The 12,382-nt window shown below is 39.1% G+C and overlaps 1 protein-coding gene and 1 long non-coding RNA gene across 5 annotated transcripts in view; one reads left to right on the forward strand and one right to left on the reverse strand.

The window, feature by feature from the left end:
- DNAJC6 (DnaJ heat shock protein family (Hsp40) member C6) overlaps positions 1-8,362 on the forward strand; it is a 57,812-nt gene extending 49,450 nt beyond the window's left edge. For all 4 annotated transcript variants that reach the window (XM_075181831.1, XM_075181830.1, XM_075181829.1 and 1 more), the window contains 4 exons: positions 50-313; positions 1,672-1,820; positions 3,850-4,026; positions 6,011-8,362. In XM_075181831.1, the coding sequence (XP_075037932.1) occupies positions 50-313; positions 1,672-1,820; positions 3,850-4,026; positions 6,011-6,112 (692 nt within the window). In that variant the 3' untranslated portion in view covers positions 6,113-8,362. The remainder of the gene's footprint in view (positions 1-49; positions 314-1,671; positions 1,821-3,849; positions 4,027-6,010) is intronic.
- The window catches only part of LOC142098912 (uncharacterized), a 114,860-nt gene that overhangs the window by 60,551 nt on the left and 41,927 nt on the right, over positions 1-12,382 (reverse strand). The window lies entirely within an intron of this gene.

Below are 12,382 nucleotides of genomic sequence, written 5' to 3' on the forward strand. Positions count from 1 at the left end.
TACATTTCTATTGTATGGGATTGATCTCATCTAAGATGTTGTTTAATAGGTGGCTCCTCATTTGCAAGTAAGCCCACCACCCCAACTGGTGGTTGCGGGGCATTTCCACCTGTTGGGTCACCACAAAAACCATCCCCTCAGCATGTCGGAGGGGGCAGCTGGCAGCCGAACGCAGGATACTCTTGGCAGCCACATTCCAAGCCACCACAAAACGTTTCACACTCGTCACCGCAAAACAGACCCAACTACAACATCAGCTTTGCTACTGCGAACAGTGGACAGAATGATAAGGGGAAAACTGCAGCCGCTTCCGGTGAGTGTTTTTTTTTTTTTATTTCGGAATAGCTAAGGCTATTGTTACCCTCTTACAATCAATGTGAAAGATTTAATATTTTTCTGTAATGTGTTTCAGACAGTTCAAATAAGTGTTTAAGCTTTATAAATTTATAGTGGTGCGCTTACCAGGTCCACATCTTCTTGTGTGCTCTCCGATGCCCGCTCTTTATCACCCGTGCTCAGAGGTGCTTGTACGGGGAGGTGTCCTGTACTGACATGTGCCTGAATTGGCCTGGCATTCACGCCTGGCACCCCTTAGGCACCTGTTATAGGTTTCATATTTTTTGCTGATTTGTGATATTGGTTTTGGACCTGGCTTTCATTAAACAACTGAACCATTGTTGCCTGCATTTAATCTATGCCTTTTGACCTCTACCTTCCTTTGACCTCTGCCTGTTGACCTCTAACTGCCGTTGACCTCTGCCTGTTGACCTCTACCTTCCTTTGACCTCTGCCTGTTGACCTCTAACTGCCGTTGACCTCTGCCTGTTGACCTCTACCTTCCATTGACCTCTGTTGTTGACCTCTACCTGCCTTTGACCTCTACCTTTCTTTGACCTCTACCTGCCTTTGACCTCTACCTTTCTTTGGACTCTGCCTGTTGACCTCTACCTGCCTTTGACTTCTTTCCTGTTGACCTTTTATTTCCATTGACCTCTACCTTCCTTTGGCTTCTGCCTGTTGAATTGTACATGCCTTTGCCCTCTACCTGCCTTAGACCTCTGCCTGCTTTGTACTGATATGACTGATTGGATTGAACTTGCCTGTCCGACTACATTTTCCAGTCTTGTCATATCGGCCACTAGCTTTAGTTTTGTGCAGAAGACCTTAGCGACAACCAGGCTGAAACCCCTTTAAACGTGCATTGTATTGGCACTGTGCTTTACATGGATATCATGGTAGAAATCTATTTTGAAATTAGTATTTGTTTTATAGCATAATTTTTGTTAAGCCGACTAGGGTACACCCATGTCAGATGCTATATTCAAAAGTAATTGCCTGCTAAAGTAGAAAACCATTCTACCGTATCCAGGTACTTGGAGCGTTTTGTTTATAATAACTCAATTCAAGTGTACAGAGAGATGTATTTTAGTTTTATTTCTATGTAACTATTATACTAATTGTAATAATGCACGTCTCTGCAATTCACTGAACATTTGTAGAGCAATAAAGTAACAATTGACCCTATGTATGAACAAGGTATTTTCCTTTAGCCCCAAATTATAAGTGCCTTTGTTATATAAAAAGCTGCTTTATAGAAATGTATAAGTACAATAGTCTGGAACAATCAATCTTACAGTTCAGCTGGGATAATGTATTGCTTTGTTGTTTAAGACCCAAAACAAAAGGTTCCACTCAACAATTTTGAAGACTTGCTCTCTAGTCAGGGATTTAACGCTCATAAGGACAGAAGGGGACCAAAAACTATCGCCGAAATGAGAAAGGAGGAGATGTCAAAAGAAATGGACCCAGAGAAACTAAAGGTGAGATTAATGATTTCACACGTTAGGAATATTGGGCACATTACACTCCGTGTGTGACTATGGTAAAAGTAACAGTTCAACAACGATAAAAATTACTTTTATTGTGTAATTAAAAAGATTCTTCACCTGTAGGTGGTAGAAAAGGAGAAGAAAATAATTTTTCAATGCTTCCAGTCCAGGGCCGTAACTAGGGCTGTGCGACAGGGGCGACCGCCCAGGGTGAAATGCTGAAGGGGGGCGCAATTTAGGAATATTTTAGGTTAATTTGGTTAAAATTGAGGGCTAGTGGGGCGGCATTTGTCTTTCTCGCCCCGGGCGCTAGAATTCTAAGTTACAGCTCTGTTGCACTCCCTTTATACCAGTGGTTGTCGGCATTCTCTATATTTGGAATCCTGGACCTTGTTTAGAGTCGAGGAGCAAATTCAGTTAAAGAGTGCAAATTTGCACCAGAATAAACCATGTTGTAATAAAAGGGCTGCAATGTATTTATTATGTTTGCATGCAGGGAAAATACTGTCTGCTTGTGCATGTAGCACACATCTACAATTTAGACTTGAGCTGGGACACGCCCACTTCCAACTCTAAATCTATCCGCACATTTTAAATTTGTCCTTCTGCAGGACAACATGGTTTTGCTAAGGTACAAATTTGCACCGTTTAGCTGTATTTACTCCCAAATGTAAATCAGGTCTATCAGACCTAAGTATTAGTGTGCCATTGTTTTGGGACCCCAAAAGTGCACGTCTGACCTGTATGATTCTGCAATGCTTTAAATGTTATTGTACAGGGTGATTCAAAAGTCGCAGTACACCCTTTTATTTCAAAAACTCTGCAGGAAATTGGCAAACCTGAATACTCCAGTAAGGTATGGGTGACGTGGTCTATCTTTTACGTTATGTACCAAACATGGTCGCCATCTTGAAATCGGCCAATCGGCCCAATTCCTGTAGAGTTTTTGAAATAAAAGGGTGTACTGCAACTTTTGAATCACCCTGTATTACAAATATCATGTTCACTTTTCTTGTCTAGAAGTATTATAGAATCTTCTGATCCCTGCTTCTCCTCGCACATTCCTGTACATCGAGAATGCCAAGAACTAGTATTTATATCCTAACATTCACAAGTATTGTCAAGGTCACTTTGTTGTCATGTCCCAATTTTTTCGAGAACTGTCCCCCTTTTCTACTCAGACATACCTCCCAACATTAAGAATCCCGAGAGTGAAAAAAAAAAAAACCCCACTCCTGTTCCACCCAAATTATGCCCACAATAGATCAAATTTATGCAAACTCCATCCAGTTCCCTATTAAGCCCTGCCCCTTTTGTTGTCCGCCAATTCGGATGTTGCTCCAAAATCGGGACCATTGGGAGGTATGCTCAGCTTTAACTCACTATATTGATTTACCCAAATTAAAAGGTGAAGTGGGAATATCATCATCATCATCTATTTACTTATATAGCACCACTAATTCCGCAGCCCTGTACAGAGAACTCATTCACATCAGTCCCTGCCCCATTGGAGCTTAGAATCTAAATCCTCTAACTTACACACACACAGACCAAGAGAGACTAAGGGCATTTTTAATAGCAGCCAATTAACCTACCAGTATGGAATAGATTTCTAAAGCTATTTTACTTTATTTGGAAATTAAAAGGATGTATGGGGGGATATTCTGGCATGGGCAATCTTCTGGTGCCACTCGTGTTCTTCGTTTCAAAATATTGGGGGCCTTATTTCTCTTGTGACTTACAGTAGGGGGGTTATTCACTAACAAAGTGCAAATGTGTCATAATGTGCTATTCAGACAGTGAAAGCCAATGTCTATTTGGCTGATGTGCTTTAGTGCCCATTGTTGGTGAATAGCCCCCAGTTTGTAGTTTATGGAATGTATGTAATCCCTTCGAAGCATCGAGATTGTTATTTTAGAAGCAGCAACAATGGTGAACACTATGAAGAGCCGACTGGATTCAGAGCAGCAAATATAGTGTTATAGTTAATGTTGATGTGTACTTTGCTTATGTTTTGTAGATCTTAGATTGGATTGAAGGTAAAGAGAGGAACATTCGAGCCTTGCTCTCTACAATGCACACCGTGCTCTGGGCAGGGGAGACAAAGTGGAAACCAATCAGCATGGCAGATCTGGTCACCCCAGAACAAGTTAAAAAAGTGTACCGGAAAGCTGTGTTGGTGGTTCACCCAGACAAAGTAAGTGCAAACCACTCTATAGCCCACAGCATGGCCCAAGGGGGGTATTTGTGAGAGTGGAGTGAAGCAAAACATTGGTGTAAGAAGTGGGATTTTTTGGAAATACCATAGTCAAATAACATCTCCCTTCTAAATGTTTTTTTTATTGCATCCACCTTTATCTGTCTTAGTGGTTAGACAGATGCACAGCACTTATAAATGTTTGTGCTCACAGTTTTTAAAACGCTCCTTTTAATAAGGATTGCCCACTTTAGTCTGAAATGAACTCTAGGCTAAAGGAGCTGTTTGGAAATTAAACAAAAATGTATGTACGGTAGGTTTCAGGAACCTGTCAGGAGTAAAGATATTATTTGTCGTAAATGTACTTTTCTATAGTAGGTAGTCTTCCTGCCTTTAGAAAAACAGATGGCGCCACACAGTGCCTACAGTCACAGTCTTGGGGGTATATTTACTAAAGCTTCTAAAAAGGAAAAGTGGGAGTGTTACCCAAAGCAACCAATCAGATTCTAGCTATCATTTATTTATAATATACCAGATAAATGATAACTAGAATCTGATTGGTTTCTATGCGCAACACCCACACTTTTCCTTTTTAGAAGTTTTAGTAAATGTAACCCTTAGCCTTCACTCAGTCTAATAAGCATAAATGCTATTTCAAACCTGATAAATGGTGTCATAGCTTTGAAAAACTCATATAATTATATACAGTAGATCTACTACATGTGCTGCTTTTCAGGACTCTTATTTTAAGTGTACAGGCCCTAAAATTATCTTTCCTTTAAATGATAAACCCCCACCCCCAAAATTTCCCAAGTAATTTATTCTGACACAATGTATCCACTAACCATCCTCTGGACCAGGGTTTCCCGAACCCAGTCCTCAGGGCTCCCCAACAGTGCAGGTTTTCCATATCTCCTTGCTGGAGCACAGGTGTATTCATTACTGACTGACACATTGTAACAGATCCACAGGTGGTCCTAATTAGGTCACATGTGATCCAGAAAACCTGCACTGTTGGGGAGCCCTGAGGACTGGGTTTGGGAAACCATCCTCTGGACTATGCTTGTCTTTCTCTGAAATATGAGACCTCATTGACTTCACCTATAAGAAGAGTCTTACTATACATTATAAATTATTCAGTACTATTGGTACCTTGGCTATGCCATGTACATTTCAGTCTTTATGTAATCTACAGTAACCTGACATTACTGGTTTATCTGGGATATAGACTGTTTGTTAAACATAGAAGATTGTAACCTTGTAAGCAGGACCTTCTCACCCCTTTGTTTGTATTGCCCAGTATTATTTATTACTATGTTTGTCCCCAATTGTAAAGCGCTACAGAATTTGTTGGCGCTATATAAATAAATGTTGATGATAACGATGATAGAAGAAAGCGAACAGGGTTTGAGAAGTTTGTTGGCACTGGGCGCTTGGCATAGCTCTGCATGTTAAACTGGACACTTGGCATGGCTCTGCATATTAAACTGGGCACTTGGCATGGCTCTGCATATTAAACTGGACACTTGGCATGGCTCTGCATGGTAAACTGGACACTTGGCATGGCTCTGCATATTAAATTGAGCACTTGGCATGGCTCTGCATATTAAATTGAGCACTTGGCATGGCTCTGCATATTAAACTGGGCACTTGGCATGGCTCTGCATATTAAACTAAACACTTGGCATGGCTCTGCATATTAAACTAAACACTTGGCATGGCTCTGCATATTAAACTGGGCACTTGGCATGGCTCTGCATATTAAACTAAACACTTGGCATGGCTCTGCATATTAAACTGGGCACTTGGCATGGCTCTGCATATAAGACTTTACGTTTTGCTGGCAATGTGGTATGTGCAAGCTGTCAACCCACCAATGAGTATCCTGATTGGTTGCTTTCTCTGTGATGTCACTGCTGATTTCTTGTCTCTATTATTGTAAGTATAAAGCTTATTTAATAATGTTGATCTGTTTATATTACAGGCCACTGGGCAGCCATACGAGCAATATGCAAAGATGATTTTTATGGAGCTTAATGACGCCTGGTCAGAATTTGAAAATCAAGGACAGAAACCATTATATTAATCTTCTTCAACCTGCAAATCCCACCCGTAGCTTCCGTCTAGTATAAGATCCATCCATGAATGTACAGACCTTCTCTGTTTCCATTATACACCTGAATCCAGTCTTAATACTGTTTCGTTTATGTTAGGGGGGAAAGTGGCATTCTTCACATACAGATTTCCTCTTGAGAATGAGCATTTTTCACTCTACTCATAGCAGTAAATATCAGCGTCATATTTCCCCTAATTATGTTCTATTTATTTATTTATATATTTATTTATTTATATATATAGATTTAAATTAAAATCCTCTGGAGTTGAAACACTTAAAAACAACTGACCCCTTAAGCCTGTAATATGTGCCTGTTTTTGTGTTATTTTTTTCCTAAGATCTGCATACCCTGACCAAACCAATATCTGAAAGTGCATGTTTTACAGCTTCCTGGAGGAAGATATTTTGTGCGGCACTCTTCCCTTCTTTCAGTATCTTGTAGAAAGTGCTGCTTACACAGCGCTTGGGAAGAGGACAGTGGAACTGCAGAGAAGCACCACAAATATTTTCCTATATTTTCATTTGTCAAGGTGTGAAACTGCAACATATATCTCTACGTGTCGTTCTTACCAGATGCTCTGTCACATGGGAGCAACTTAAATATTCGCTTTTAGTTTCACTTTATCATAATGCAGACAGTCTGGAGAGCTGTAATCACGTTGTGCAAGTAAGAGTATAGATTTCACTAGATCATTGTGTTATTTTGTTTTTACGTCAGAATATGATCATTGCACCTAGTGGTTGTTATAAAAAAACTCCACTGTAATTTAGTATAATACTGAGATACAGGTATCTGCTCAACGCCTTCTTCTTTCAAAATATGAAAACAGCCGACACTTGGTCATTAGTGTCTATCCATAAAAACACTGGTAGTGACTTACCAACGTGGTGTAATTGTTTAATAGCTTATAGTAACCAGCAAAAAGCTTTGATCCATCCAGTACAAGTCACTGACTTCAGTAGTGGGGAAATGAATGGAAACACTGCTGGAAGAAAGAATTGTAAAATATCTCAAATCCAGCAACTTACAATATCCAAATCAGCAAGAATTTACTGTAGAGCGAACAAATTGGTTGGAAGACTGATAAATTGCAGTGCTTGGGTTCAGATTCAATAGTGGTTGAGGGCAGGGGAGGGCTGGCAAATTTCAGCCGGGAAAGGGGTGGGGAGGGGGGGACTCAACTCAGCAGCCTATTAGGAACATTTTAAAGGAAAAGAATGCGGGTGGCCCAGTGACCCAGCCCAAGGTAGCCCACTATGGGACCGGCCCCTGGTGGCAGATTCCCCCTTGCCCCCCAGCCCAGCCTGCCCCCTCGTTGAGGGGATATAATGTTGGTTGACAGAGGGCTGCAGTGAATTGAATGTATTCAGAAGAGGGAGAGGTTACCAGTGGATCACCCCAGGGATCTGTACTTGGGCCAGTTCTCTTTAATAATCACATGCTAAGTTGCATAGGAAGAGAACTTAGTAGCAGAAATAGAGGCATTGATATGACTGTGAAGGTCAGACCTCACCTAGAATACTGTGTTCACTTGTGGATTCCGTATGGCCAGAAGGACATACATAGTAGCAGAAATAGAGGCATTGATATGACTGTGAAGGTCAGACCTCACCTAGAATACTGTGTTCACTTGTGGATTCCGTATGGCCAGAAGGACATACATAAAATTTGAGATTGTGCAAAGAAAGGCTAATAAAATGGGGCACGGACTACATCACAAAACTTACCATAAAAAGAGGGTGGTGGGTTTAGGAGAAATATGAGTAAGAATTCACTGAAAGGGTAGTAGATGGGTGGAATAACTTCTAACAGAGGTGGCAGAAACTAATACTGTAGGGGGAACACAAGGCTATACTAAATTTGAAAAATATACAAAAGAAGGATCTGTGAAGGTTAGGGTAAAAAAATGGGCAAATTAGATGGGTTCTTATCTGACATCATTCTATGTTTCTTGAGTTAGACCAGTGAAAGCAAATGTGTTTTTGGCTGCTGTGGCTTGTACCATGATGGAAATACACCCCTATTGAGAGACTAGGAGGTGTGCAAGTCTATCACTCACCTGCAGGTCTACAAACAAACACAATGTGCACGTAGCCATAGCCACCGGCCAAACATTTGCTTCCATTGTCTAACTTACACTGGGTTGGTCAAAGCTAATTCCTGACTGTTTGCTGTGAGTTACTGGTCATAGTGACTGAGATATGAACTCTGTTAGGGGCCTATTTGACTTTTTGGGGCAATTTATTAAAAAAAGTCATGTCGGGATAGCGGGTCTGGTAGGAGGCTGTCCTGGCGATAACTCTTTTATAAGGAAGACTCCAGTTTTCTGACCCGAAGTTTTCGCAAATGCACAGTTGCCATTTGCCTTAAACTGCGTAGGGTAGAGCACCAACATAGGAGAGGGATTCTGCACTACATTGAGTATTATGGAGTCTGCAGTTTAATGTGATACTTTGCCTAACGCGTGGTTTAGGGCTTTAAAAATAGGCCCCTTAGTAACAAGCCCCGAGAGACTTTATTAAGCAAAATCACATTGTGTTTTATTATTTATTTTTTACTTTACATCTTGTAAACCTCCCCATTGTCTTTCTCTTATGTTAGTTATTTGAAGCTAAGGCCATGTTTCAGATCAATAACAAACAGTCCTTAGCCCTTTTGCTGCCGAACAAAATAGAAATTCCAGGCTGAAGCCAGGTTCTACTGAAAAAATTATTATTTAAAAAAAATGTTACGATGTCTGAGAGTTGCTTTGTTTAACAAAATATTATGCTTAATCTATGCTCTTGAAAAATACAACATACATTTTCAACCGAAACACCCAACCAGAACAGGACAGGGAGAAGCTGTATGAACATGTTTACGGGCCTGATTCATTAAGGAAAGTTAAGCAAAAATTTGAGTAAGTTTTCTTACTCAAGTTTCCTGGACAAAAACCATGTTACAATGCAAGGGGTGCAAATGAGTTTATTATTTTACACATAAGGAAAATAGTGGCTGTTTTTTCATGTAGCACACAAATACTTGATGGCTTATTGGACACTGAAATTTAAAGTTGATCTAGGACATGCCCTACCCCAATTATAAATCTGCCATCAAATTTTTAATTTACCTCCCTCTCCAACGCAACATGGTTTTGCCTTACTTGCTTAATTTTGCTTAACTTTCCTTAATGAATCAGGCCCTACAAGTTTTTGTTTAAGACAATCATTTTGTTTACACACCTAAAATGTCTTCAGGAGTTTGTGTTCATTTCATTCTATGTATTTAATTTGTCTTTTAATACTCTACTTAATATTGACGCAATTGTGATACCTACAGAAAAATGTCAGGTTCTCCTTTTTATATAAAAAAAATCCAAATAAAACAATAAAAAAACACAGACAAAAGCATAAATTAAATAAACAAAAACAACAAAAAAGTTCATACAATAGGCGGCGTATTATGACAGAAATGAGCTTTTGAACAAACATTTGCTTGTTATATTTACTTGGAATGTGAATAATTATCCTGTGATTTGTTAGTTGTTTCTAATTTATGTTTGTAGATATTCTTGTGTGTTCTGGATCTATATAATAAAACAACCTATTAATGTAATGTATTATTTAATCCACCTAGACTATTAGCCTGGTATTTGGCTAACATAGTTTCAATTTCAACTCCTAAAAAAAAACATAATTTAATCATCTCACAAAATAAATGTATCTGTTTATCATTTTAAATTTTTTTATTTTCATGCTTGTTTGTGGGTTAAAGAAATTAAACATGCATTTCCTTTCTTAAAAAAAAGCCTCTTGCAGCATTATTACATCATTGCTTGTCTGGTCATTTTGTATCCATAAGGCCTCATTCACACGGCACTTTTAAGGAGGCTGCAGTACGTTCAGATCGCTTAGAAAATTGGGCGCTGTTAAAGTAGGACAAGCAGCGTTCACAGCAAGTGTCAGAGATCATTCATCAAAGGACTTCATTTTCTGAGCGTTAACTTAACACATTTTGAAAGCACGTCAGTGTGTCGTACCACAAGTGCCTTAAAAACGCAGAGTATATTTATTTAGGGTGTATAGCGCCAACATATTCTGTAGTGCTGTTAACCTCAATTCTAAAATTCTGTTTGTTTTATATAAAAAAAAAATCGCTATTGGCAGCAGTTTACTGAATCTTTGCCTTTTGGAAGTTTATTGATTGAGCCACACAGAACCTAAAATGACAAAAGTATTGCTTGCACTTGGCTATATACAAAGCTTTTTAAACACAACAGTCAAAAGAATCTCACTACTGCCAACGCCTGCACTACCATAATGCACAAAGGTGGACATTAGAGTTCGGAAGTGTACACTTATTACTTTTCGTCAATCTGTCACACTGATTGTACAAATTGTATGATCTACAAAAAATGTAGTTGACTAATGGCCATAAAACAGGAATGAAATTTTGATAGGTGAAGGTTTACCTAGTAAAACAAGAAAGTAGAAAAGTCTTGAAGTGATAAAAAAAAAAAGAAAATATATTAAAATGATTAAGAATGCTGCACTTGATGTAACAGTTTCATGTGCTCACATACCAATATTGAAAACAAATTTAGTCACTGAAAGTATAAATCATGGTTACATATTTTCGAGACATCAACAAAGGGCATATAACGGTGTGAAACAATCACAAAACATTTTTCTGACTATATAAGGTTTCCTGGTTTCTTCACAAGTAGCCACAAATAGATTCATTCCCACTACAATCCAATAGACAGGTCATTACAAACTTTAAAACTTCCACACCTTAACCACCCTTACAGTAAAGAATCCCTTCCTATGCTGATCGTAAAACTTTTCTTGCATTTGCATCCTTGGTACAAATAGTTTGTTAGAAAAATCTTTGTACTGACCTCAGATAATTAGGTCAACTCTAAGGTATCTTTTTCCAAAGCAAATAAACCTTGTTTTTTCTAACCTTTCTTTATAATATAATCTATCCATTCCCTTTATTAATATGCCTGCAAATGAACCCTCTTCAGGTTTCCAATTTCCTTCTTACAATGAGGTGCTCAATACTGTACCCCATAAGGTGTGACTAATACAATGGTAATATTATGTTTGAATCACATGAATTTATCCCACGTTTTATGCATACCAGGATTTTATTTGCCTTTGCACTATTTATTTTACCCCCTCCTGGGGGTATATTTACTAAACTGCGGGTTTGAAAAAGTGGAGATGTTGCCTATAGCAACCAATCAGATTCTAGATTTTGTAGAATGTACCAAATAAACGATAACTAGAATCTGATTGGTTGCTGTAGGCAAGATCTCCACTTTTTCAAACCCGCAGTTTAGTAAATATACCCCTGGTGTGTCTACCCTTTTACATATCTATGTGTCATTTGCAAAAAGACATACTTGCACCTTCAATACCATTTGCAATGTCACCAATAAAGATATTAAAAAGCACTGGTCCATTTTCCATTTACTACAACTATCTGTTTTCTATTCAGCTATCACGTTCTAGAATGTACTGAATAAATGATAGCTAGAATCTGATTGGTTGCTAAGAGCAACACCTCCACTTTTCCTTTTTATAAGGTTTAATACATTTCCCCCCTTGTATTATCTACTTTCCATAATGAGATTGATGGTAACATGTCATACATTTAAAACCCCCAGGTTTGGCCCAGTACCAGCCCAGGATTTGTCTCTAGTTCTCTGGGTTCTGGTGGGTGCACCTTTCAAACCCCTGGAGCCTATTCCTATAAAAATGTTATGGCCAGATGTAGAGTTGCACGTAATTTTGCGGCCCTAATGTAGGTGTAAACTTATGGCGGCAATATTTTGAGTTGGGAAAACGAGCATGGAGACCCCCTGCAAATACGGTAACCAGCTCTAGGCTTTGCCAGGCTGGTCAGACTATAACAGGGAGACCAACAAAGTGGTTCTTCCTGGCACCCCTTGGGTGGTGGGTGCCAGGGTAATAGTGGAAAATTAAAATTAAATACTTCTGTGGAACTTACAAGTCCCATAGAGACAGGTAATGACTGCTTGGGTGTGCTGGTGCTTGTGGAAGTGTCATCATAATCAACACTTCTCTTTACAAAAGGCTTAGGCTCTCGTGATAAACATCCAAGTCTAACTAGACCATATCTCTCCTTATCCTTCTCACCTCTTTGTCTGTTTTACCCAGTTTGTTTATTAGTTTACTATGTTTGTCCCCAATTGTAAAGCGCTAGGGAATATGTTGGCGCTATATAAATAA

The sequence above is a fragment of the Mixophyes fleayi genome, chromosome 8, assembly GCF_038048845.1.
Source record: "Mixophyes fleayi isolate aMixFle1 chromosome 8, aMixFle1.hap1, whole genome shotgun sequence".
Taxonomy (NCBI): domain Eukaryota; kingdom Metazoa; phylum Chordata; class Amphibia; order Anura; family Limnodynastidae; genus Mixophyes; species Mixophyes fleayi.